The sequence below is a fragment of the Diadema antillarum genome, unplaced genomic scaffold (assembly GCF_040938485.1).
Source record: "Diadema antillarum isolate AM-2024a unplaced genomic scaffold, OU_Dant_1.0 seq00000268_RagTag, whole genome shotgun sequence".
NCBI lineage: Eukaryota > Metazoa > Echinodermata > Echinoidea > Diadematoida > Diadematidae > Diadema > Diadema antillarum.
This window is the reverse complement of record NW_027271304.1, coordinates 272,579-299,544: the sequence shown is the minus strand read 5'-3', so window position 1 is coordinate 299,544 and position 26,966 is coordinate 272,579. Positions and strand designations below refer to the sequence as shown.

The 26,966-nt window shown below is 37.0% G+C and overlaps 1 protein-coding gene across 1 annotated transcript in view; it reads right to left on the bottom strand.

Moving 5' to 3' along the window:
• The window catches only part of LOC139729891 (ADP-ribosyl cyclase/cyclic ADP-ribose hydrolase 2-like), a 35,072-nt gene extending 19,262 nt beyond the window's left edge, over positions 1-15,810 (bottom strand). Inside the window, exons 1-2 of the mRNA XM_071640813.1 lie at positions 15,472-15,810; positions 3,948-4,476 (exon numbers count right to left, since the gene is read on the bottom strand). Of these exons, the coding sequence (XP_071496914.1) occupies positions 3,948-4,228 (281 nt within the window). The 5' untranslated portion in view covers positions 4,229-4,476; positions 15,472-15,810. The remainder of the gene's footprint in view (positions 1-3,947; positions 4,477-15,471) is intronic.
• Between the last annotated feature and the right edge of the window lie 11,156 nt (positions 15,811-26,966).

The window sequence follows — 26,966 nt, the reverse complement described above, 5'->3', positions numbered from 1 at the left end:
AAGAAGGCACATTCGGAGTGTGTTTGCGAAGGTTGCTTTATATGCGCTATCATATTATACCCATATCCGCTAGGCGGTGATTACATGTAGGCCTATCTCTCTATTCCTTATGACATAAAATAAGGTCGGCATGCGAATGTATCCTACTAAAACACATCCGAATTATTGGAACCTAATTTGTATGTATTTGCTGTTGCTACATCACGCAAGCCTCAGGCAGACTTTTTCTGTTCGTCTTGTACCACCCAAGCTCTTATGTAGAGGTAGGCGTAAAATTTGAGCATCGACTTTAATAATAAAATGTAAAGCCAAAAGCGTATAATTATTCCCATGCACAATATGATATCGGCTTATCTGCATACAGCGTATGCAGTGCATTCTATTGGCACGTTTACAGTATTGTATCAGCGGGACCATGGCTATGATATGTGAAATTTATATTTCTTGTGCAGGAGAAAAAAAAAGGGGGGAAACAATGAAATTCATTGATTTCTTGTAACAAGATTGAACGTGTGTGTAAATGCATACAGCGAGTCCTCGCGCGCGACTGCACGTGTCTACTGTTATTGTTTGTGTTTTTTTTTTTTGGTTTACTTCACAAGGCCACTAAGGCCGCCACTCTGAACTCTGAAGAATGGCAAGGCAATGAGGGCAGAGTGGTTGTCTAGGGGCACGAGCACTTCTTATCAACGGACTCCAAACTGGGACCTTTATCAAAGGGATGTATAGTTTTGGCTGAGATGGGTCTTCGGCATTCCTAATATTTTTTTTTTAATGAAATAATGAGAAACCTGTAATAAAATATGAAGGAGCATACAATCCCCAGAGGAATTCGAAGTTTATTTGATGAAAAAGCGGTTTCTAATTGGCTGTAATATCCAGAAACACAATACAACAAAGCGATCCTAATAAAAAGTGGGTCCCACCTGTAATTAGAATTTGCTTTGCTTTGGATATCTCAGCTAATCAGAAACTCATATTCATATTCATTGGAATTCACATTCGTCAAATAAATTTTGGACTCCTCTTGGAATTGTATGCTCTTTTCTTCTTTTTTTTTTAGAGTGAGAGAGAGAGAGGTAGGTTCCTCCTTATCTCTCGAAAAGGTGGAAACCTGAATTCCTATACTCAGCCAATACTATAATTATCCCTTTAAAGGGATGATACAGTTTCAGTTGAGATGGGGCTTCAGGTTTCCAACTCCTTTCGATGATATTTTTAAGACAATGAGAAACCTCCTTATCATATGAAATATGAAAGAGCACATAATTCTGTGAGGAATTCAAAGTTTATTTGATTATAAAATTTAGATTTTAAAATGGCTGAGATATCCAAAACAAAGCGATCCTAAGGTGGGACCCGCCTTTTCTTAGGATCATTTTGTTTTACTTTGTTTTTGGATATCTCAGCCATTCCAAAACCGTTTTTCGTCAAATGAACTATGAATTCCCCTTAGAATCGTATGGTCTTTAACATTTTACAATGTGGTGTCTTAAGTATCTTGCAAAAAGTTAAAGGCTAGATCCTCGCCTCACCCGGTACACTACCATCCCTTTAAGCTCGTGGCTTCATGGATCACTCTTCTCCAACACTTTATTTACTTCTTTTTTTTTGTGCAAAGTATGCATCTTTTTATACTATCATATATTCATAATTCACGCATATATTTAGCAGTGTGTGGGGCCTAAACTTCTTCTTTTTTTTTTGCTTCTGCATACTTTGTATGATGTATAGCTTTTTGTTCGATTATCATAATGAAATTGAATTAAATTGCAATAACGGCATACACAGACATAATGTAGCCAGAAGCTGCTTCCAAAGCACTATTCATTTAAAGTGAGTATTTAGAATCAACTAGCGTAAAAACACGTCAGAATTTATACAGTATACTGTCATTAATCTTTACGACTTAAAGAAATCATTATAGCTTTGGTTGTGAAGTAACTTCAGGTTTTTAACATTTTTTCGAGACACAATAAGAAACTTTTTATGAAATATTAAATAGCATGTAATTCCATGAGGAATTCAACACTTATTACATGAAAATTGGTTTTGAAATTGATGGGGTATCCAAAACAGGGCGATCCTAATGAAATATGGGACTCAACGTTTGTTACGATCACTTTGTTTTACTTTGTTTGGAATGTTTCAGCCATTCCAAACCCGCTTTGCATCAAACCAAATTTGAGTTCCTCTTAAAATGGTATGCCCTGTACTATCTCATCTGTGTTTTCTTGGTATCTCGCAGAAAGAAAAGTTAAACGCCCAATTTCTCATCTCCACCAATATTCCTTTAACACGTTGGTCCTATGCACTCTGGTAAATCAAACAGCAAGCGTCCCACAAAAGAGAGGAAATCAGACGAATTCTTTGTTATCAAATAGGGAAAACATACACACGTGCATTTCATTGACAAGCTCTCAGCGGTATCACACTGCCCTTCATGATTAATCTATTCACATTCTACGACAGCTGACCAAAGCGGGACTAGTTCAAAGCTGGACAACGACGCTGTACCCTTTGTGTGTGTGTATGTGTGTGTGTGTGTGTGTGTGTGTGTGTGTGTGTGAGTGTGTGTGTGTGTGTGTGTGTGTGAGAGAGAGAGAGAGAGTGTGTGCGGTTATGTGCGCGTGCGCATGTGTTTCCATTTTGCCATTTCTTTTTTTATGGAACATTTTTCCCCTCTTACTGTCTTGATTCTTTTCGATTTCGAGTCCAAGGTAATGAACCACCACCTGTGTTTGTATGTGGCGCACGGTCAAATTAGCCTTCAATGTACCTCTCTTAGTGCTCTTGGAAACCCGTTCGATGAAATAAACCCCCAAAACAGAAAACAACAAAAACAAATGACAACAAGAACAACAAGAACAAATATTGATAAAGAGAACTCTACTCTTTCGAGCAAAGTATTTTTTTCCTGATCAGCATGTAACACAAATAAACATGGATGTAGGCCATGGATACAGAGACAATTGCGTACATTTTTGGAACCGGGTATAGTCAGGGTTCCCGGAAGGAACGGGTTAATTTCCTTAGGGTATCGTTCTTACGTTAGCATGAAACAGAAAGAAACTGAGTGATTGGTTTATTAAAATATGGATCACTTAAGTGTCAAGCAATTAGTACTGATTATGATCAAGCAGTACAAAATAGAGCAGCCAGATTCATCTGTAATGATTACAAGTGGCAATCTTCTGTCTCCGGAATGATAAAGGATCTCAAACTTCATCCACTCCCAGAACGACGCAAGCTTTTGAGGCTATCAACATTTCATAAAATAAAGCACGGTAATATTGATTTAAATCTCGAGGATTTTATCAGTCCTGCTCAAGCACCGAGAGGTATGACAACCCGAAGTTATCATCCTGATAATTACTCTACTTTATACGGTTCCTCAACTGCTCTCGCCAACTCCTTCTTCCATAGAACAGCGAAGGATTGGAATAATCTGCCGAGTAACATAAAGCAGATTCATAAATTTGACACATTCAAAGAAGCGCTCCAGCGTCACCTCCGTTGTGATTAGCTGCACATCACACCACAGTGCTGAGTGATACTCTATCCAGAGTTTTTCAGTGTGTATTCATCCAGATCCAGATCCAGATCTACTAGTGTGTTCGCATAAAATTTGCAAGCATCAGTTGTTGTTGCTTTGTCGGTTAAATCAGGCAAGCCCAGTGGTTGGCTTAAGAAATACATTAGATATTAATGTATGCTTAAGTTTTATGTTAGTTAGTTGTTCTAATGCCCTTGCATTGGAGGTACACTATGACTGACCAAGGAGGTACTAGTGAACATGTTCACTAGGCTTGGACTGACTCTGAAAAGATTCGAACCATGCAGCCACCACTTGGCCGAGATTGAAGATAATCTCACTATTTCTATAATATCACTATATCATCACTTTAAAGAGAGAGAGAAAAAAATACAGAATAATATTAACTCACTTGAGCTCTGCATGGTCAGCAGTGGGGTTGACTTTAAGGGACTTGAAATCAGCACACCTCCCAAGAAATATGTCCCTTAAATCGGGATCAGTGCCGTTGGCACCGTACTGCCTCGGTGCTGTCGAGGGCGTGGATGACAGATCCGTGCCAACGAAGGCGACGTCGGTGGTAGGTGCGATGGAAGTGCCGACCAACCCACGGATCACCGACGCCAAAATCGCGCAGAGAATGAGCGATCGGAAGCCAAAACTGTTCCCTGGATAGTCCCCACCAGGTCTCATATTGCGGGAGATGATCTCGAGTAGGCGTTAACACACAGTTTACCACAGCATTCGAGGAACGTTCTCCTCACACACCCTCGCGGCGCGAGCTTCTATCAGCGAATTGAAGTCGTCGCGCCCTGGTCGCGACCCAGTCACCGTTTGGAGACACCACTGTGAAATGCCGACGAATAAGTACCACCAGTCCAGTGCTCTTCGTTAGCTCGGAACAATTCGTATGGTATACGCGCAGCAGCGAATATGAAGTGCTGTCCAGAAAAAAAAGAAAGAACACAAGTTAAGGGAGGCAGAAAACGAAGTGATAGAAGCGGGTATATACTTTTGACTTATATACCGAACACGATCATACCACATGCCGGTACTTGACATGCCTCTGGGCAGAAAAGTTGAACAAGGAGAATAAGAATATATAAGAACAAACCAAAAATAAAACATTCGCTATTGTCTAATATCTCAGGGTGTGCACTTGTTGTTGTTGAATTGCACTCTCTTATCTTATCTTTATAATCTGAATTGTAACACAGTTACAGATAACAAGTGTTTATTCATTAACATTATATTGAATTGAGTTGAATTGACTTTATTTCCACACCAGGCATTAAAACAACAACACTCATCATACAAAAAAAAATACCGAACATACAAACGATAGTGGAAGAATCACACACACACACACACAAACAAACATGAGTCTTGTTCATAGTGATCCCGTAAAAAAATTAACACAGGTTTGATTAAGTAAGACACATCTTCAGTCAAAGCTAAACATACAAAATATTAAGGGTATAAGAAAAAAGAAAGAAAGGAAGGAAGTATCTAATATCAATCTCATATATTACACTGAGTTACAAGTTTATCAAACATTTTTTTTATGAAGTCTCTTGAATTGATTTAAGGATTTACTACACTTCAACTGATCGAATTTGACAAATTATTCAAAACGATTGAACCATTAATAAAGAATAAACACAATGGAAGATTGAGACATCTGAATACGATTGCATGGAGGATGGACACCTTGTGCATTTCTTGTATTGTAATTATGAAATTATGAACAATTCTGAGTGAAATATTCATTAGATACTTCAGGCAAACAATATTGTTATGTAATTTAAGCATAAGCATAAAAACTTTCCAAAGATATCAATTCTTTAATGGGAAATACTTTTGCTTTTAAAAACAGTTTTGTGCTGTTGGGCAATATGTGAGTTATCATTCGAATGGCCCATCTTTGTAATTTGTAAACACGATATATATATATATATATATATATATATATATATATATGTATATATATATATATATATATATATATATATATGTGTGTGTGTGTGTGTGTGTGTGTGTGTGGGTGTGTGTGTGTGTTGAGTGAAACCCCAAACAACATCACAATAATTAACATAACATGAAACCGGTAAGTGATGTAAAAGCTTGCGGATATCATGTGAAAGAAATTGCATTCAAGACAAAATGCCAACCTTTTTTTTTCTTTTTTTAGACAACGTTTTGCATAAATCCTCTATAATCAGATATTTCCAAGAGAATTGTTCATCCAAAATAATCCTCAAAAATTAATCTTAAACACTCTATTTATTCTGTCCTTTCTATAACATAGATTCAAATTCATATCAAATGTAGTTCGAGTTCCAAACAACATAAATTTCAGATTATGATTAGAAAATTATGTATTATAATTGCAGTGGTGATGTAATGTGTAAAAAAGGAAGAATAAAAAAAAATATAGAACCTCACCATAATCACTGTCAATCAGGTAAGTACAGTATATGTTGTATACTAGTAATAAACAAACATTCGATATTGATAATGAGGACCTCGGATTGATAATCTACACTTAAGCCCCGTTTTAACAGAGCCTTGTTACCGCCACAACTTAATTCCGGGTATCGTCCGGGTAGCTTTTTGATTAACGCGATAAATAACCTGACTTTACTACCCTGATTTTACCCCGATAACCCCTCTGTTACAACGCAACTGCGGTAACATTCCTTCGATACTCAACACGCATATTGTACATTGCACTGCGGACAGTAAATGATTGACACAACGCGCGCCGATCACGTGCATGGACTGTTGTTGAGATCAATGTTTGTAAGCACGTTTTGTTTTACAATTACAAACAAGCGGTGTTGTCCGATGGGTGGGTGTGCGTCTGTTAAAACGATACCCCCCCCCCTTCCCTCTCCCCCCCCCCTCTCTCTCTCTCTCTCTCCCTCTCTCTCTCTCTCCCTCTCTCTCCTTCGGTTTTATTGCCCCAGGCAAGGAATTTTGTTCTCCTGACGTACGGTCTGTTAAAACGGGCTTCAGATAATATTCTTATTTTTAAAAAATGCACTTGCTTTAAAATAAAGAGAGATATGTTTGAAATTTAGCACGGACACAGACACGGATATTGATAGTATAATCCTTTTCGTATCGAGAAAAATGTTTGATATTTCGCTTTTCTTGCCCTCGTGATTTCATGAAAATCGTGAGTTAAAGATGGCTGTGTGATTCTCTTTTAAAAGAAAATGATGACATTTGCCACTAAATTTTTATTGATACGTAGGATGTGACCGCTATCGGAGCTTTGTAGTCGCGAGGCAGACATCCTTGACAGCATTTGCAGGATGGATAGACCTCTCAGTACCCTCAGAGACGGATTGTTCTGACTCAGAATTTACGCCCTTGTACTTGGATTTGGAACAAGAAAGGTCACAGTTTACAGATTGTGTGCATTGTTTGTGTTTATGCACATTCTACTATTTTTTATCGTTATTTTCCGATTGGCATTTCTAAAACGCGTCTTCATGAAAGGGTTCTTGAATCGAGCGTTTCGATACGGAAGTAAGATACACGCCGCGGTACCAAATGTTTGGCAATGTCACTTTTGTTGTCAAAACATGAGTGTAATATTTTATGAGTATAAACACCAAGCCGGATTAATTCATCATTCATCAATCACACCTAGTTGATAATGTTTAGTCAGTGATCCGTCACTTTTTTTTTCATATTTCATGCCCCCTTTCATATATATATATATATATATTATACGAATAATTTATGAGTTGTGAGTGCATAGGGCACGAATATCGCACGAGGCGCGAGATAAGCCACTGGTCTATTCAACAAGGCGCGTAGCGCCGCGTTGAATAGACCAGTGGCGAATCTCGCGCTGAGTGCGGTATTACGTGCCCCAATGCACGAACAAAATCATAAATTATTCGTTTTATACAACACCTTGTCCACAATCACAGTACTAAATTAGTGACCGCCAACTCAGGAAGGCCCAAAAATAAATGTAACAATTAGGCCGAGAATTGTAAACCACCCTGTGTACTGCTTTCAAACACTCGTCATGATTCGACCACACAGTCACAGGAATCACAAACTCCGCAGGGTCTATACCCATTCTACGCTAACGTTAGATCGAGTTAGGCCTGACTGTTAGGCCGATCTGAGATGTCGGTAGATCTAGTAGTGCTAGTAGGTCTAGACTTTGTCTATTTCCGAAAATGATTTTGTACAAAAACACAGAAAAATAATCAAATTACGGTTTCTCAACTTGAAATGAAGTCTTGATTTTGGGATCACTGTGGTCCACGTAGCAGATCAGAGTCAAAAATAAAAACACAGCAGTAGGTATAAAGGCCGCAATACATGCAACTAGCTGGGTAAAGTAGCTGCGCGTACACGTCCACACGTTAACGTTGCAGTACTCCGCCGCGCCTGGTGTGTGAGACTTTACCGGCAGCGCAGCGCAGCCGGCCAGCACGTACAATGTAGTTTGCTGGCGCTTTGCTGCTGTGAGCCACAGAACTCTGTGAGCGGCCATGCATTAGTAGCCCCCCGCGAAGCCGTGCTATAGTACCTTCGAGCCGTGCAATAGGCCCATGCCAGGGGCCTATTGTATGGCTGTCACTCTCAATGAGTTTGATAGGTATTTTCTATTGAATGTCATGTGACATGTTCTTGGCCAATCACAATTCGACATCATTCTGAGGTGTTGTATAAATATATATATATATCATATAGAAATGTCATACCATTATATAGAACTATACTGAAAACATGAACTGATTAAGAAAAAATGAATTGAAAGTGACAGTGTGAACAAACACATTTTTTAAAAGCAAATATCAATTCTGTGGGTGTCGCATGCAGCTACGAAGCGATGCAATTTAATTTGGAAAAGCACTTGGAATATCCATTCACTGACGTTAGCCCGACGTCACGGAAAGATGATTTCACTACTTGACAGGACAGACAGCACCTCAAATATTTAAATCATGCACTTTACAATAATGTCTCGTCACCAATCGGCTTCCCAGTCAGTTTATAGGCACAGGGTCTGTGACGTCACTTGCAGATGAGAGGCACTCGCACCCCTATAAAGCACCAAGTGAGCAGAGATGAAAAAAACAACAACATTTGAGTCAGTTTTGATGATAATTCTGAGTGGTAGGATTAATGCGGCATTGAGATACGATTCTAGCCAAGCTGCTTGTCCAGAGCGGCTGGGAGCTCTGCACGTACAAATCTGTTTGGCCCTGACAGGAAGAGATAGCTGGAGATTATTTTGCCCTTTAACTATCAATGAGATATGGTGTTGCTATAGTAACCACGCATTGGCGTAGCTATAGATGAAAAGTAGGACATATGTTTCAGAAGTTACATTCAATACCAACGAAATACACATGAGTAATCTCTTATTCACCATACGTAAAATCAGTAAAATCACGAAATCGCTTTGGCACATCACAAAAAATGGTGTTAATTGCTGATTGTTATAAACATGAAAAATTCTATGCAATTGTTGTGAGTGCGATGTCCTCGTACAATCCTAAAGTTTAGTAAACTCGTATGTGCATGTTTTAATTTCTGTGGAGCGGCCTGATTCCATTTTCTACAGTAACTGCTTTTTTCTGCTATTACATGGTTTGAGTTCATTCATACGTTCTTCGTCTGTTCGTGATGTAAGGCCATAGGTCCTTCATCTCTCTAATACACCGCTGGGATACCAGTATCTTGTATATAGCTCCTCACAGAATTACCTTACCCATTTTGGGGTCATCAAACGAGCCCGACATCCACGAGTCATACAGCCCAAGAGCTAGACTTTGAAAAAAAAAATGTCCACGAGTCATACAACCCAGAAAAGTGCAGCTGATTATGGTCTATTCAGCAGTTACCTGTCTAATCCTACATTCCATTCTTTTTTCGTATATTGATGATGTGTCATACTCTTTATTTGCTATGTATGTATGCTTCATTTTACGCATGTATCATTTTCCTTGTACCTTATGTCTTTTTATATCTGTATGTATGATTATGACAGAAATAAAACAAACAAACAACCCATTAGCTAGACACCAAGTAAAACAGGCCCATGACCTAACACTTATACAGGCAAATCAGGCTCTCTCTACACCAGAGAGAAAAAAGGTCCTTGAGTTCGACATCGTTTTACCAAGGAGTTATTAGACAACTCCTTGGTTTTACGTAGATTAAAGGTGCTGTTTACCATTGGGAGCAGTGATTTAAAAAAAAAATGTTTGAGATATCACGTTTTACGCGTATGAGTAGGTCAGTGGTATCACAAAATATACCAGATGAAAATTCTGCAATAAAGCCTAAAATATTAGGAGATGTATCACGATTTTCCTCAATAAACCATAACTGTAGACGGTTTTAGTAATCTTATCATATTGAAACTATTGTTCTAACTATTGTATATTTAACAATACTTACAATTGATTACACTGATGAGAATTTTTACTTTGGTTGTTTCTATACCTAACTTACATTTTAGAACTATTTTGAAGCACTAAAGCTGGGTTTTTGTTTCATCTGCAAAATGGTAAATAGTGTCTTTAAGCCTCCATGATGTAATGTCGAGCTCGTGGGCCTTTTTTGCCTAGTGTATAACCCGTGGACTGTATAGCTCTTTGGCCTTGTTCATTTAGTGTTGAGCTCGTGGACTGTATGACTCCGTGGGTCTTGAGCTCGTGATGTGCACCGCCACCCCCTATTTTACCCATCCTCCCCTTTCTCCCTTACACACAACTCAAGCGTCCACCCTCTCTCAGGAATTGATGCCAAGCTTAGCAATCATTAAAATCTCAGCATACTTAGTAATCAGTCCAAATGTTGTATTTATCCTTGGCTCTGACACCTCGAACAGTTTTTTTTTTCTCTCCTCCCTCTGGTAGTTCTCAAACGGAGCTTGAAATTATGTTAAAATGTGCAATGGTTTCATGACGACATAATATATTTCACCCAATTTGCTATGTCATGAATGTAAACTATTTGATTCTTCCATGATAGTAGAATGTCTTTCAATGAACTTTCTTTGTAGGTGATATTAGATAAGATGATTACGCATGAAGTTTTCAATCAAAGGAAAAGGAAACAGATAAACAAAAGAAACGAAAGAAATAAAATAAAACGAATGCTTTAGCAAGTGATCTAAGTTTGTGATTTTGACAGAATTGTATTCATTTTTCTGTGTAGTCTTTTTGCGTGTGTGTGTGTGTGTTTTTTTTTTTTTTTGCTATACTTACTGGAGTGTTTTATTGCAAAATCATGGTGGCATCTTCTAATCCCACGAGGAGAGTCTATTCATTTAAAATGAAACAAATTTATATCCAAATACATCGCTGAGAAAGACACTTTAAATTTGTTCACAGTATGAGCCTCATGAATATACTTTATGATGAGTCAACTTTTTCGTTCAAATCCACTTCTCTTTCGTATCATGTCGGCGGTTGAGGCTGGTTGATTATTCAGAATTATACACGGGGCATATTATCAGACCTTGAATGTGGCTAGAAATCTTGCCCTGCTTGGGTTCCCATTATTCCAGAAATCACATCTCAAAAGCGTGAATATTTGGACTTATTGATGACGTTTCATACTTTTCCCCGGATGCAACCCCAAGCGACTTCATCAGCATCCATGGGAAGTTAATGATCGCTGGCACGCGGTATTCCTATGCGAACCATCCATCTCCTGTCGTTTATTTCCCCAAACCGTGTGTGGTTGCCATGGCAACTTTGACGGCTGACCTGGGAATGCTAGTCCGCCACATCTCGGCAAGCATCACCTCTTCAATTTTTTGCGACCTCATTCATATCTCATGTGGAAAATGATACACGTTGTAAAAGGCAACTCATGCGACATAAAAATATCACATTCGGAAATCCGGCAAGAAAACTTAAAGTAACCTTAACAATTTCGTTCAAAAATCATAGTTATAATTGCAATTGTAAGGTAGGCCTTCTTATGATAGCAATTTAACAATTTAAAATGCATCATGAAATATTTTGTTTTTGAATACAATTTATGGATATGGTCATTGAATATAAACGTATCGTTGACACTTACATAAATAAACAGAAGATTCAGAAATCTGAACTGAAAGTGTTTATCAATTACAATAACCAAGGAAGAGCTCCATTCCTTCTTGCTTTATTACACTTCACCTCCTTGTGTGTGTTATGATACCATCACCTTGATGAATACCTCTATTACCTGTCTTAACATCGGCATTTTGATTGCTGATGTCAGCGAACATAATCATCACTCTTCTACAGTTCAAAACTAATTTTGACCGTGCACCTCAAAACGAACTTAAAGTCGCACACACTGATTTTGCGTGAGGACTGAAAATAAGTGAAATGGGTCAGCCTAGCCGAACTTGACTTTTTCATATTTTCTGAAAGAGCGGGTCTTCTTTTACATTATGCTAAAATTTGGTATCATAAAACGGGCAGGAAATTGTGTTTTTTAGCAGTTTATCTCGAACATTTTTGGTAGAATAGTGTGATTAGGTGTGTCTTTAGAATCCCTTTTTCATTTCTGAAAAACCTTGTACACACTCTTCACACTCAACTCTAATAACTTTTGAAAGGATAGAGCTACTGCTTTGAAAGTTGGCATTAATTATGGACAGCATGTGTTAATGAGGCATGTTTAATTTCACTTTAATCTGATAATCTCTTCATTGTTGTTACTCTGGTGGTTTACTTCCTGTTTTTGTCCCATTCATCGCACAGCCAGCACGGTTTGGTAAAGATTAAGCGCTTGAATAGACACTGTACTTCAGAGCCTCTTTTCTCAGTTCACACTTTTCCTGAGTTTGTGCTTTCTTTCCAATATTTAAATAGGTTAAGAGAGTCCATTTGATTTGAGTTGTACATCATCTTAAAGCTTAAAGTCTGTTCTTTCAGAATATGGTCTTAACTAAAAATTCATGTCTGGCGACTTTTTGTTTGTTTTGAGGTGCAGGGTCACAATTATTAAGTGTATGATTATCACTTAAGTGATAATACTTTCATGAAGGTCATCATGATCTCTTTACCTTTATGGTTATCATTGTTATTATTTAAGATTATTGCTACGATGATAATAGGGTTATTATTGTTATCGTTATCATCATCATCATCATTATCATCATCATTAGGGGGTCCACCCTTTCGGCTCTGCCAAAACAAGCAAAACAACACTAAATGTTATAGTTTAATTCTCCCCGTCGTAAGTAACAAAATGTTAATATACCATACCTAAACTTTAAGGGAGAATTTATACGTAGTAAAAGGACAAAACATACACATTCAACTGGAATGGTTGAAATTAAACAGACAGATAGATGGAAATAGAGTGGATGAGAATCTGCAATGTCCAGTCAACTTCAGTGTCTCCGACATTATCATAACATGAAACTCCTGCTGATGTGATGGCGTTCCTTGCACATAAACTAGTCCATTAGAAATGAAAACGAAAACAGACACAGACAAACTTACAGACAGACACACAGACAGACAGACAAACTCACACACATACACACAGGCAGCTCACACACGTACTTTGCTTTTCAGTGGGCTACATATCTCGAGCGGTGCAAAGTTCTTATTGCGTAAAATCCTGAATAACGTATGATTTGTACTCTCGTGTATTTTTCTAGACTGTATAATCTTATGTTCTATAGAACATATCACAATGCAGTTTTTCGACATAATCATTCGAATTGTATTCAAAATATGTGGCATAATGAGAAGCGCGTTGTGTATTGATATCCTATTTTTTTTCTGCAACAAGTAATGCAACACATTTATGTTTCATGTTATTTGTAATCTGTGACGTATATGTTCAATGAACAATTGTTGTCTGTTTGTATCTCTTGTGTGTAACGCTGGTGGAAGGCGCATTTCCACTTTCGCATTGTGGATAATAAAGCAATAAAGCAATCAATTCAATTATTATGTATACTATACATTTTCTTCTTTTACGTATTTCGCAGATGCCATGACGAACAATGTTTAGGAAGATTCAGTGTGCATGCTTCTCTCTGTGATTGTTATAGTTTGTCATGTCTCATTCAGCATCGCTGAATTTTTACCATTGCATATTGATATTTAAAGTGTCGAGGGTGCATTAATAAAGAGAAGAGAGAAACTCATACCGCAATCCTTTCTTCTTCGGATTTGCAAGCAATTCACCTTTTGGTATAAAACCACATTTGTTTTAGTTCTCTTTTTGCATTATAGATGGAAATGTTACTTCAAGTCTAGGAACTATTTTCTCCCTGAAATTATAAAACAGACCAGAATTGGAATGTCATCGTATAGTAGGATTAATGGAAAAATCCTGAAATGCATTCCGACACTGCAATGAAAATCATCATTTTTCCTATAGGACCCCAACTTACCTTATAATCATTAAACTACAAAGATTATTGTTTTTCCCCTCTTTGTCAAACTCTTTCTCGCAATCCTTCTTTCAAGATTTAATCTCACGCAATGTAGAGACAAATAAACATCTATTTTGATGTTTAGGACGACCTCAGTCTTCTGGGAAATCACGGAATTGGTGTAATCTGCTGGCATTGAAAACGCGTATTTTTATGCTTTTGATATAGCAAATACGTCCAATATGCATATTGGGTAATATTATGAGGGATGAAGACGTGACAGAAATGTTAATGTTTGTTTGAACAAAAAAGCGATTGAAAATGCAAACACGTCATCGTATTAGAGGTCAAATGTTATTTCACTATAAAGATAAGTCAAGGTTGTACAAATTGAAGCGATTTCCCCCTTTTGTTGTATTCCCATTTACCCTGAACATTGTCACGGGTATATCTCTCTGTCCCATATAAACCATTTTTTTTTTTTTTTTTTGCATTGTACTCGTTTTTGCATGTGAGGTTACCGATAATGATTGTTGCACCGACAATGATTGTTGCACCCACACACGAGTTCCGCCTTGGGCCCACACACGATTGTGTCCCCATGAAATGTTTTCCATTATTGCATTCACCATTCCATGATCTGACATGGAAACCATGCATGTTTTCTGTATACAGAATCATGGCTGTGAAGATTCAGCTGCATAGCATTTCTATAAAAAATAAATCAGTAGACGGGTTTAAAAAGAAACATTACATCAATTATAACATTCTCGTTTACTTGTTTTTGACGTTTATACATAGTTTGTATATCATAAACTATATTTTGAATGCATATACATATACATATAAAGTAATATTACACACACACATACACACACATGTATATAAATAGCGTGTGTGTGTGTATAACTGAATGTGTCTGTATCAGTATACAAATATTCATCTAGTATATAAATGTATATTTGTAATCTATGTTTACTCAAGTTTTCTTATCAGAACATATTTTGCTTGTTTATCGAGGAGAAGGACATCACCAGTCTAAAGCTATACAGACACAACCTCAAGTCTTTCGCAATCATTTTTTCATGTATTGCTCCATAAGAATATTGTCTTAAAAAAAGTTTGCATCTTTTCATCCGAAGTAAAGGTCAAGACAACCACGCGTTATTTGCCAGTCTTTATTTAGAATTGAGGTGTCGTGAGCTTGTACGATATCCTAAAGGCTATATGGATCAGCACCAAAATGTCACTGCTTGTTACTGAATTCTATGGAAGGTCAACGATAAAACAAAGAAAGGAGACAAAACCCGGAGAAACAGACCAAAATGACATAAGCAAATGTGTATCATGTGTGTGTTTGTTATATGTGTGTACATGTCTGTGTATGTAAGGGTGTAGTGGTGTATGTATATGTATGTACGTATGTATGTATGTGTGTATGTGTGTGTGTGTACGTTCATGTATAGAGGCCATAATATGCATGTTAAGAGATAAATGAACAATTGGTGATACACTATGTATCAGTAGCTACATGTCTATACTGGCGGTTACATACCTCGTTAAGCTGGTTCACCTCCGTTAAACAGGCTGGTGTATATATGATGTTCCTTTATCCCTCCTTCAGGTAAATAATGATATATATTTTCAGCAATTACGATAATAACAATCCTCTACATGTTTTTAATTCCTCCGGCAACAAAATGGACATGTGAGAAGCACACAGCAAGATATTCCCGTCACAGACCTTCGAGTGATGATTGCAGTATGACCTTTGTTCTGAATCGCCTACGACTATTTCTGGAGAAAACTCGCAATTCTTATATCTGTGATCACGCTGTCTGTCACGGCTGAGTGTTGAAAAAGAAAACAGACATACACAGAAGTCCTCCAAGGAAGAAATTAGATTAAAAAAAAGGCAATGCAAACAGTTTAAACAATCTTGTGGCGACACGGCTCCTTCGTGACTTATTATTTCTCTTTCTTTTTTTTTTATCGAAGATTCTGTCAGGGGCAAAATTGGACTTCGACATTTGTACCGAAGAGCAAATACCAACCATACGGAGTCCAATTAAAACGTACACATTCCTTGGGTGGGACATTTTGTGTAGCTTTGAATGACAATCAGTACCACCTTGTGTACATAATACAGTAGTCATGTCAGTTTAAAACAACTCAATCTCAACCCGCTTTGCGTAAGTTGTCTGGAAGTCGCCCTGTGAAACTGAAATGTACACCATACAAAAAAAAAAGGGGGGAAGGTGGGGTTGGGGATACTGCATGCTTATTCGTTTATTTGATTCGTTTAAACGAAGGTCATTGTTTTTATGGGTACCAAAAGCTAGAACTAGATTGCAAATCTCGATTATAAAGACCACCGTCGCGTCGACGTCCCATTCTTTGGTATACAACGTTGTACAGATTATTTTGGCCATGCATGCGTACATACGTATAAATTGTAAGATGCGCGAATCTATAAATTGTGAAAAATTGGACCACAGCTTAAACGTCATTCGCTTTAAGCCGATTCCAATCACCCAGATGCTTATATCACAAGCTTTTTGTGGCTCTTTATGCTTGAGGGCAAAGGGTACAGCATTCGCAAACAATCATTTTGTATCAGTCATGTTTTGGGTGCATGAGTTGACACACGATTCGCAGTCTTTTGCCAACTGCAAACGCTAAAATCCATGTATGCTCGTTTCAATATGATACTTCAGTCTCCTAAAACATGTTTTTTTTTTTTCTGCCCACAAGCAAATAACAAGGACAACTTTTTTTCTTTTATGAAAGTGTTCGCAGTTGGTGATTTACTCAAAAAGATTAACCTCGTCGATTTAAAAACACCACAGACCACAATATTACAATTATTTGTTGACTGCGAAAGTCAACACATGAGCAAGATGAGTGAGCAATTTTGGTCTTTTTGACAAACAAACCCTTGACACTATAAATAATGGTGTAGGTAATAATTGTTGTTTAAACGTATATTATGCAGAAGAGGGGTAGGCACTGTAGCCACTGAGTTTGTTTTTTTTTTCAAAAAAAAATTCTTCGTGGAGCCAATCCCTGAAATTTCAACATGTTTATATAATGTATGTATATATATATATACGTGTATATATGTATATATATATATATATATATATATATATATGACCATATATATATATATATATATATATATATATATATATATAAAGAAGAGATCCTTTCCATCAGGATGCTAAATCGAATTCTGATGGTAAGAGGAAAAACGTAAATTGTTATTTCACATGCTTCTTTAGTGTTTTAACGCAATGACTTTATGTCTCATAATACTAGTTGAACAATGCAAACGTTTGCGACAAGTAATGTGAGTGGGTTATAATGCGGATAGCTTTCTTTTACAACAAAGGAATACGTTTCACATTCTTTTTTTTTGTTGTTGTTGTTGAATGGCCCCAGACGAGAGTACAGTAACTCAAATGAGATGAAATAAAAGAATGATATACAATTTCAACACATGTTTAGATAAAAAATTCAGTTTTTGCAATATACCAATATTTTTCGACAGTGTGTTGCAAAGCATTATTAAGGGGACTATTCTACGACAGTTTATCATCCAACTTAATACCTACAAATTCTATGTTTGTTACACGTGTTTTATTCACATTGTAATATAAAACAAAATATTGTAATGACTGTATATATAAAGAGAGAGAGGGAGAAAAAGAGTGTTAGGGAGAAAGGGGGGGGGGTGCAACAGGATGGACTGCATTAATATGGGGTTTATACTCCACCGCGCGCTGTTCGCTGTGCTGCTTACCCTACATTGGCATGATTGGTATAGAGCTTTGTTTTTACCAGCTCCGCAATTCACACCTTTACGTACCGAAGAACCACATGTACGTATGAACAAAGACGCTAATTAAAGGAGTGCGAATTGGCAAATAGGAAGGTGGGCGGGGGAGATAACACTAATAACACGGTTTGATATCAATCAATTGCTGGTTAATAAACAAATATTGACAGAATTGCTTAAAGGGATCGTATAGTTTTATTTGAGACCTAATTTCAGGTTCTAACATTTTTTTGGTGAGATAATGAGAAACCCCTTATGAAATATGAAAAAGCATGTAATTCCATGAGGAATTCAACGTTTATTTGATGAAAATTGGATTGAAATGGCTGAGATATCCAAAACAGAGGAATTCTAACAAGTGTGGGATCCACACTTTTATTACGATCGCTTTGTTTTACTTTGTTTTTGGATTTTGCAGTCATTCCAAACCCGATTTTCATCAAATAAAATTTGAATTCCTCTTAAAATGGTATGCTCTGTACTATTTCATAAGTGTTTTCTTGGTATCTCGCAAAAAGTTAAAAGCCAAATTCTCATCTCCACCAATACTGTACTATCCCTTTAAGCTGGGATAAACATGTTGAATATATTTGTAAATGAACACTGAAAATGTTAAAATTATTGGAAAGAATAAGACATGTTATATCTCAAAAACAGGCATTGCTCTTTTATAAAACAATTGCACATAGTAAGGTGGATCATCATGATGTCGTTTGGAATAATACTAAAAATTGCAGGTTTTACAAAATAGATTGCACATAACTGTCTAAAGAGTACAAACCAGATATCCAACTAATCTCATTTATGATTTTTTCATCACTCCACATGCACACTGGAACCAAGTGGCGAGAAACACACATTACATTGAAATTATAGACCAATGTTTTAAAGAGAGATGTTCATAGAATAGGCCTAATTTCGTAGAGGTTGGTGAATGTTTTGATCGCTAATCAGACATAATGATGTCAATACGATTTACGACTTATTCTGTTCAACCTGATTCATATTTTTACGTGTTATATGATTATGATCTGTGTTGTTGCTGTACTTAATCATTTTGATTTTTTTTTAACACAGGGTTTTGAATTATGTGGATGAGTATACAGTGTATAGGAATGTCAAAACTCAAATCTCTCTCATATTAATCTTGCGATTAAGCATGTATGTAAAAAAAAACAAAAAAAACCAAGATAACATAAAAACAACCTAGAGAAACAACCAGGACGTATTCACCCAGTGACGTCACAAATACATGGTCCGGACTGTCACACCCTATCCTGTCCAAAGAACACCACAAATATTTCCGTCAGTGGCATTATTTGGACAAAATTACGCATTATTTCTGTTCTGTTTTTGCATAACTATCATCCATTTTTCTTTCAGATGGGGTTATTTCTTATGTCAGTTTACTTGTGCACATACAGCGATATTACTTATGATTAACATGAACTTTGTCCAATGAAAGCGTATTACGCAATAACATTCGGTAAACCTTATAGAAATGAGCTTTATAAACAAGTATCTTTATGGTGACCATCGAATTCCATAATTATCACCATCACGCAATCGAGCTATCACGAAGTTTCATCATCTTTTTACTCCGAAGTATATATTACGAGAGGATGGGGAAGTAGCATTATGCCACCGAATTTCCAACACACTTGCTAAGATAATCATTCGGATTGTTTCGTTTCTTTGTTTGCGTTTTACGTCATTGCTATACTCCCCTGAACCCCCTCCCCAACACACCCTCCTCAAACACACACACATACAAACATGCGCCTTCACACACATTCCACCACTATCATTACTCACCTAATTATCTTTCTTTTCTTTTTTTAAATCTCCGAATAATAATGCCAGTGCATTATTTCTCCCGATGTGGTCATTCTTTTTACATCAAACTTGGGGTCTAGGGCAATTACCCCTGGGTCAATTACCCCGAACCCTTCCCCTGACGCTCGCCCTAATCCTGAACATAATCCCAACCCTAACCCAAAGTCTAACTCCAAACTTAACCCTAATCCTAATCTAAACTCTAAACCTAACCCTAACGCTAATCTTTACTCTAACTTTATCACTAATCAGTGTTAGCCGTTAGAGGGGGGGGGGGGGGTAATTGCTCTGATACGCTAACTGGAAAGAGTAAGAATAAGAATTATAAATATGTGCATGAAATTTATGTTATATCACTTATATCTATGACCTTAGCCAGGAGTAAACAGTGCAAAATGACAAGCATGTCATTTTTTTTCCGCTTTCATGCCAGTGCTGGAGCTATTGTTATCGCATACTAAATCCAACACATGTACATAAATCAAACAAGTTGCATGACTGCCACTGACGTAAGCTTTGGTGTATCGCAAATATATGCATAGAAGTGAAAACTAACAGCTAAGTCACGGTTTGCAAACAGCATATTGTATGTAGGAAAACGCGATTGACACTATTATCATTCGGAAAGGGTCGCGATTTAGCTAGCTCGTGATAGTCTCTAAATATTATGAAAAAGGGAGCGGCCCTCCCGAAATATTTATTGCCCTTTGAGCCCAGACACAATTTATATATCACTTGCCTAAAATATCTAGAAAGAACAAAAAGAACGTCTGCTGAACGACCACGCAGTTACAATGCAGTGTTTTCAGTATCATTGTTGTTGTTGTAGTTGTGTGTATGTGCACGTTGAAATAAGTGTTATTTAAGAATTTTGCCTAGATGTCTCTTTCAGTAATCCATGACTGCAATGTTTTTAAATCAAATCACCCTGTTACACATAACATGCACATAATTATACAAGAAGTATTCACGTCAAGAAATCGTCTGAAAACTATACTGAACTACGTGTACTTCGATTTACATCTCCCAAGTTACGACGACCTTTTCCCCTAATTATCATCAAAACCTTTCAGGCATTTTCTCTATATTAACATTATACGTGAAACAAAAGTAACAGGTCGTGTTCTATAACTCCTTTAGGTTATAATACAAAACGAAAACACGAACGCGCACGGACGTACTTAATGTCACACGCAATGCAAACACACATAATACAAGCAAACAAACACACAACATGGAATGAACAAAATTATTAGTTGGAAGGGATTTACGCGAAACTGACGAACAACGTTCTTAAACCACATCGATGCTCCAGGAAGTGTGTGATAAAGAAGGACACGCCCACCAGACAGCTCGACAACAAAGACCCAACATGTGTTCCATTCATTGTTTCTCTTTATTATACGTCAACTTCTCTAAAATGGTCATCATGATCCATAATGTACAATTTCTGCTGTCGTTGACGACTTAAGACCGCACTTTATATCACCGCATACGATTCGTCGGAACGTGCAGTTGTATTTACGTTCCTAGTTATACGACATCACAAGAACATTAATTAACGTCACTGAGCAAGCGCATGATTATAAGTCGATTTCAGTTGTGCACTGAATAGACTGACCATAATACGTTAGGGCCCTGTTTAATCAAGCAAGAGTTTTGGATGATTTTGAAATCGATGATAATTGACTGAATTATAATCGATCATAAGTTTCAATCCACTATAATTATTTCCGTTTTACGAAGAGACTTATAGCAGATTTGAACTTGGAAATGATCGCCGTGACGGATAATTGCTTGAGAAGTTATTATTGATTTATGGACTCATGATTGGTTCGGGACAGTTTGATTTGATTTGATTTGATTTGATTTGATTTATTGGTTTCTGTATCATCATTGTACATATACACATTCATGTACAAACATAAATATGATGATATATATAAGTATTTTCTTGTTCATTGCCTGTGTACAATGTACAGCAAAAGTACAACAAAACATACTACAATGAATAATACAGAGGGGCTACAGCATAAGCGTGTAGCTTGATTTGCGTGCAGCCCCCGTAGCATAACATAATATTATAATGTACATCGGAAGGAGAATAGGAGGGAGGGGTGACTTGCATAGAGATAGGATAGTTGAAAGGAGAAAGGGAAGGGGGAGGCTTGTCTGCTTTCACTAAAGGTTTATACAAAATAAAATCACCTGTATTACTGATTAGCAAGACATCACAAAATATTTCTTCAACGAGGTACAGGTGGACAGTTGATACAGGTCATGGTTGGTTATATAATCATTATTACATAATAGATTAATTGTGTCGATATTTGTACGAAAGAATTTCGTGTATATAACAATGACAATGGAATTACTGATCTTCAGATAACTACATCGTTTTTACAGCCTTCTTAAAAGAATACGTGGACTTTAAACTTCGAATTTCAGAAGGAAGAGAATTCCAAACATCGGGTCCGGTGTGTCTGACAGATTTCAGAGCCATCACTGTTTTGGGATTATACAAGTGAAACTTATCAGATTGTCTTGTTGGATAAGACTGTATTTCCTTATTTAATTGAAATAATGAGTAAAAAGAAGATGGCAACTGACCATTATGTAAGCGAAACATAAAGAGTGAGTTTTGCAAAAGATTAATGTCATTTACCTTAAGTGTTCTTAATTCTGCGAATAAAGGATCTGAATGGTCTCGATAACCTGAGTTGGTGCATATACGTATTGCTTTCTTTTGCAAAAGTAATATACTATCAATGTGGCTTTTTGATGTTGCCCATACAATGTTGCAATAAGAAATGTGCGATAATATCAATGAATTATATAGCATTTAATGAAATATTCTGAGGGACATAATACTTTAACTTTTGAAGTATATCAACATTACGAGATACTTTATCAGAGATATATTGTACATGAACATTCCATTTCATATTTTCATTTATATGTATTCCGAGGAATTTAATACTCTCTTTTTGTTCCAACAATACACCATCCACCATAATATGTTGCATTTCATTGTTGTGCTTCTTGTTATAGAAATACATAAAATTTGTCTTTTTCAGATTAAGTGATAATCTATTACTCTTAAACCACATAGATAATTTCGGTAATTCAGTGTTAAGAGTTCTTAGGAGCGAATGAAAATCAGAATTGGAACAAAATACATTGGTGTCATCAGCAAACATAATATATTGCAGCGACTTAGATGAGTTTGAAATATCATTTACTTATACACTAGAAATAATAACGTTATCATAGATTTCCCGGCCTTATACTAGTAATCAAAATTAAATTTTGATAAAACGGGCCCTGGTACCGTACTCAACGTCCAGGTAGTCCCCTTCTATATTTCTAGACCTTTTGATCGTTAGGAAAATGCATTTCCTTACCAATTGCTTACATCAAATTTGTAATCAAGTTATGATGGTGGGTATGGAAATGGTCCTTAAAATTAAGTTTTTCAGTGGTATCGTTATTTCACACTGCATAACAGCATCGAATCTTAGTCCGGAGCGAAAATAGGACGTGCTTACAGATCTTATTTGCTTGGGAAAAGAAAGGGAAAAAATAGTTGATCGCAGTTTGCACGTCTGTAAGCAAGCCTTTTCATCCCCTGCTAGCAAACAAATTGATGAAAAAGAAACATTTTGCAAAACGGGGCTCTTAAGGTGCATTCACATTGCATTCGACACGACAGCACGACACGACACGACACAACGACACGACACACGACAAAAACAAATTACTCCAGTGCAAACCCAGTGAGACCGTTCACATTTCAAGCATGTCGTGTCGTCCTTCCTGATTCGACGAGGACACGACATAATTTGTCGATTAAGCAAATCGCTCTCAGAGCGATATTTCAAGCACGACACACGACACTCTTCGCGGGGGTAAAGTTTTAGCCAATCACAAACAAGTATGACTATCCTCGTGTCGCTGGAAGCGGGAAACAAGCGAAGCCTCTCTATGGACTTTTACATACAAATACCAAAGTTGTAATCGCTTAACCTTTTCAGTCCCATATGTAAGAAACTGCGTTGTTAACACATTGGAGTCAGTACTAAGCATTAAAGTTGTGCAGATAACAATTGTGACAGTGCACCTCAAAACGAACATAAAGTCGCACACACTGATTTTGCATGAGGACTGAAAATAAGTGAAATGGGTCAACCTAGCCGAACTTGACTTTTTCATATTTTCTGAAAGAGCGGGTCTTCTTTTACATTACTCTAAAATTTGGTATCATAAAACGGGCAGGAAAGTATATTTTTTAGCAGCTTATCTCGAACATTTTTGGTAGAAAAGGGTGATAAGGTGTGTCTTTAGAATCCCCCGTTTCATTTCTGAAAAACCTTGTCAACACTCTTCACTTTCAACTCTAATAACTTTTGAAAAGATAGTGCTACTGCTTTGAAAGTTGGCATTAATTATGGACAGAATGTGTTAATGAGGCATGCTTGATTTCAATTTAATCCGATAATCTCTTCATTGTTGTTACGCTGGTGGTTTACTTCACGTTTTTTGTCCCATTCATCGCACAGCCAGCACGGTTGGTAAAGATTAAGCGCTTGAATAGACAATGTACTTCAGAGCTTCTTTTCTCATTTCACACTTTTCCTGAGTTTGTGCTTTCTTTCCAATATTTAAATAGGTTAGGAGAGTCCATTTGATTTGAGTTATACATCATTTTAAAGCTCAAAGTCTGCTCTTTCAGAATATGGTCTTAACTAAAAATTCATGTCTGGCGACTTTTTGTTTGTTTTGAGGTGCAGTGTCACAATTGCAGTATGCAGAAGGAACAGCCGGAGCTCGCGAAGAACATTGCGCACATCACGTGAGCTAGCCTAATTTAGTGTGTCACGGCGCGGCCAGTCAAATCAAACATTCTGGCGGTGCGGCGGCCCCAAACCATACTCTCCATCCAGTCTCGATCCCCAGACTACCACCAGAGATATTCTAACATTTGTGGTGTAGAATTGTTGAACTTTGTACGAAGTTAACCCTCAACTCAAACTTCCAAATCAAGCTGCCTTCGAACTTTCGAAGTCGTTACAATTCAAAGGTAAGACAATCATAACGGGAGTGTCAGTAACATAAAAAACATTAACTTTAAGTTTAAAAGATTAAGAATGTGTGTCAAACAACTCCAAGTCCAATTCATGAGACTGAAGTTATAAAAATTCGGAAAGATTGAAGTGAAGAAGAGAATAAGAAAATAAACCTTTATTTAAAAAACTGATGCCACCATTAGAGTCTTAGACACATCATGATCATTTACTTTAACAAGTTAGAGTTAGGATCTAGACCAACGCCGCAACGGTGCATGATTTTGGTAACATGTCATTGACGTTGTTTTAAGATTAAATGTGATGATAATCAAGACATTTTTTTTTTTAGATCTAGACTCTATATCTAAATTAATTTCAATTGAAAATGATGTTTTGGTGCAAATCATAAAATGCATTCTATCTAACTTTTACTTGTAACGTTACTTAACGTTAGGTCCGAACCCAAATCAATTGTTAACTTAATTCTTTTACTTTTAGCTTTAAGACTTAACTGCGTTATGTTGTGTAATCTGTCTATAAAGTCTAAGACTCTAAGACATTTAGAGTCTAACTGCGAGAGTCTAAAATCTGTAAGAGTCTATATACCGGTACTAAATTACTAGACCTAGTCTAGAGGGTCTAGAGACTCCAGATCTAACTTTTGTTAGAGGTCTAGCTAGATTTAGATCTGTTACTGTTTTTAGACTTCTGAGAGTCTAGTCTATCTAACAAAGCGAGTCTAGATCTAGACTCTAAGTTAGATCTAGATCTAAAGAGTAAAGTTTGTAAATGTAAGTAGAGAACTAACTTGTAAAAATGTAAGTTCTATGTCCTAACAGTAACACTAACAGTTAACAGGCCAGGACTAAGTTTAGAGTAGAGTCTAGGTCTAGAGCCTGAGGGCTGAGTTGATGCCCTATGCCTAGGGCCTATACCGAACTTATTAATGTTAGACCCAAATGGTTAATTTTAATCAATTCCAAGTTAGATTGGAATTGAAAGAAAATCCCCACTCTCCGGTAATGAATAGGATCTGGAAAGTGTAGCTAACTGTTAAGTTAATAATACATTTTTTTTTTCTTGGGGGGGGGGGAGGGGGTGGGGAGTAACAATGACAGAGACACTCGTAACACTAACACTAACAGTAACACTAAGTAACAGGCTAAATGTGCCCCTAATTACTTAGTCTAAATTCACCTCTGTTCAGAAGTAACAAGTACAAAGTTATTGTCTAGGTCTACCGGAGCCTATGACTTAGGAGTAGAAAGTCTATGACTGAGTAGGATTAGGTACGTTATTACTTTTTCTACTAACTAAAGTTAGGACTTAAACCTTAAAAAGTCTTAGGCTAGTCTAAAAAAAAAGTATAAGGGTAACTAGTAACTTAAGGCTAAGCCTGCTGAATCTGAGGCTTGGCCTAGTTTTGTTTTTTAGTTGTTTTAAGGCCTTGCCCTTATCTATGCCTAACTAACGGTCTAGGAGTACATTTGCTAGGAGTAGGATTAATTAAGGCTTTAACTTTTTAAGCAAGCCCGGGTAGCTAGCGATTCAAGAGTAAAATCTAATAGAGTAGATCTAATAAAAGTTAAGCATATCTGTTTATGGAGTTCAGTTAAGGGTAAATACTTTCTTTACATAGTCTAGATCAGGGGTAGCGGAAGGTTTTTGAAAGGAGGGGGGGTGAGCAGGAAAAGGGCACTTTTTAACTGTTTATCAAAAGGGCACTTCTCATCATAGGCAAACTCTACTTAAATGTAATGTATGACGCATAAATATTGATCTAGACTTTTATATTGAATTAACTGCGACTAGCCCAAACACGAAGCTCCCACTATGAGGGAGCGCCCGGGGTTAATATTGAATGAAGTACAAAAAGAGATTATACACTATAGGGGACCTGTGAAAGTGGAGTTTAATTTCGCTGTTTACAAATACATGAGAACGAGCGTAGTGAGCGAGCCGAATTTTTTTGCATTTCTGCGGAGGAAACATGAGTGTACATCCTTTACTCTTTAAGTCTAGATAGAAAACAATGGGAGCGACCTGAAAATTTCTGTATAGGTCTGTGAAAGAATCATGAAATATCCCTTCAAACGCGAGTGGGCGATTGAGGAGACAATTGACTTTTTATTTCATTTTATTTATTTGAGATGAAGTTCAGACAAACTACACACTCTGGTCCCTGTGAGAGTAAGGTCTAAGTTCATTTACAAATAAATGTAGATTTTTTTTTTCAATTACTTGAGTAGGAAAGATGACCTTGTTCTTTCCTTTTTAAGTCTACAAAACATTGGGAATGAGCCGAAA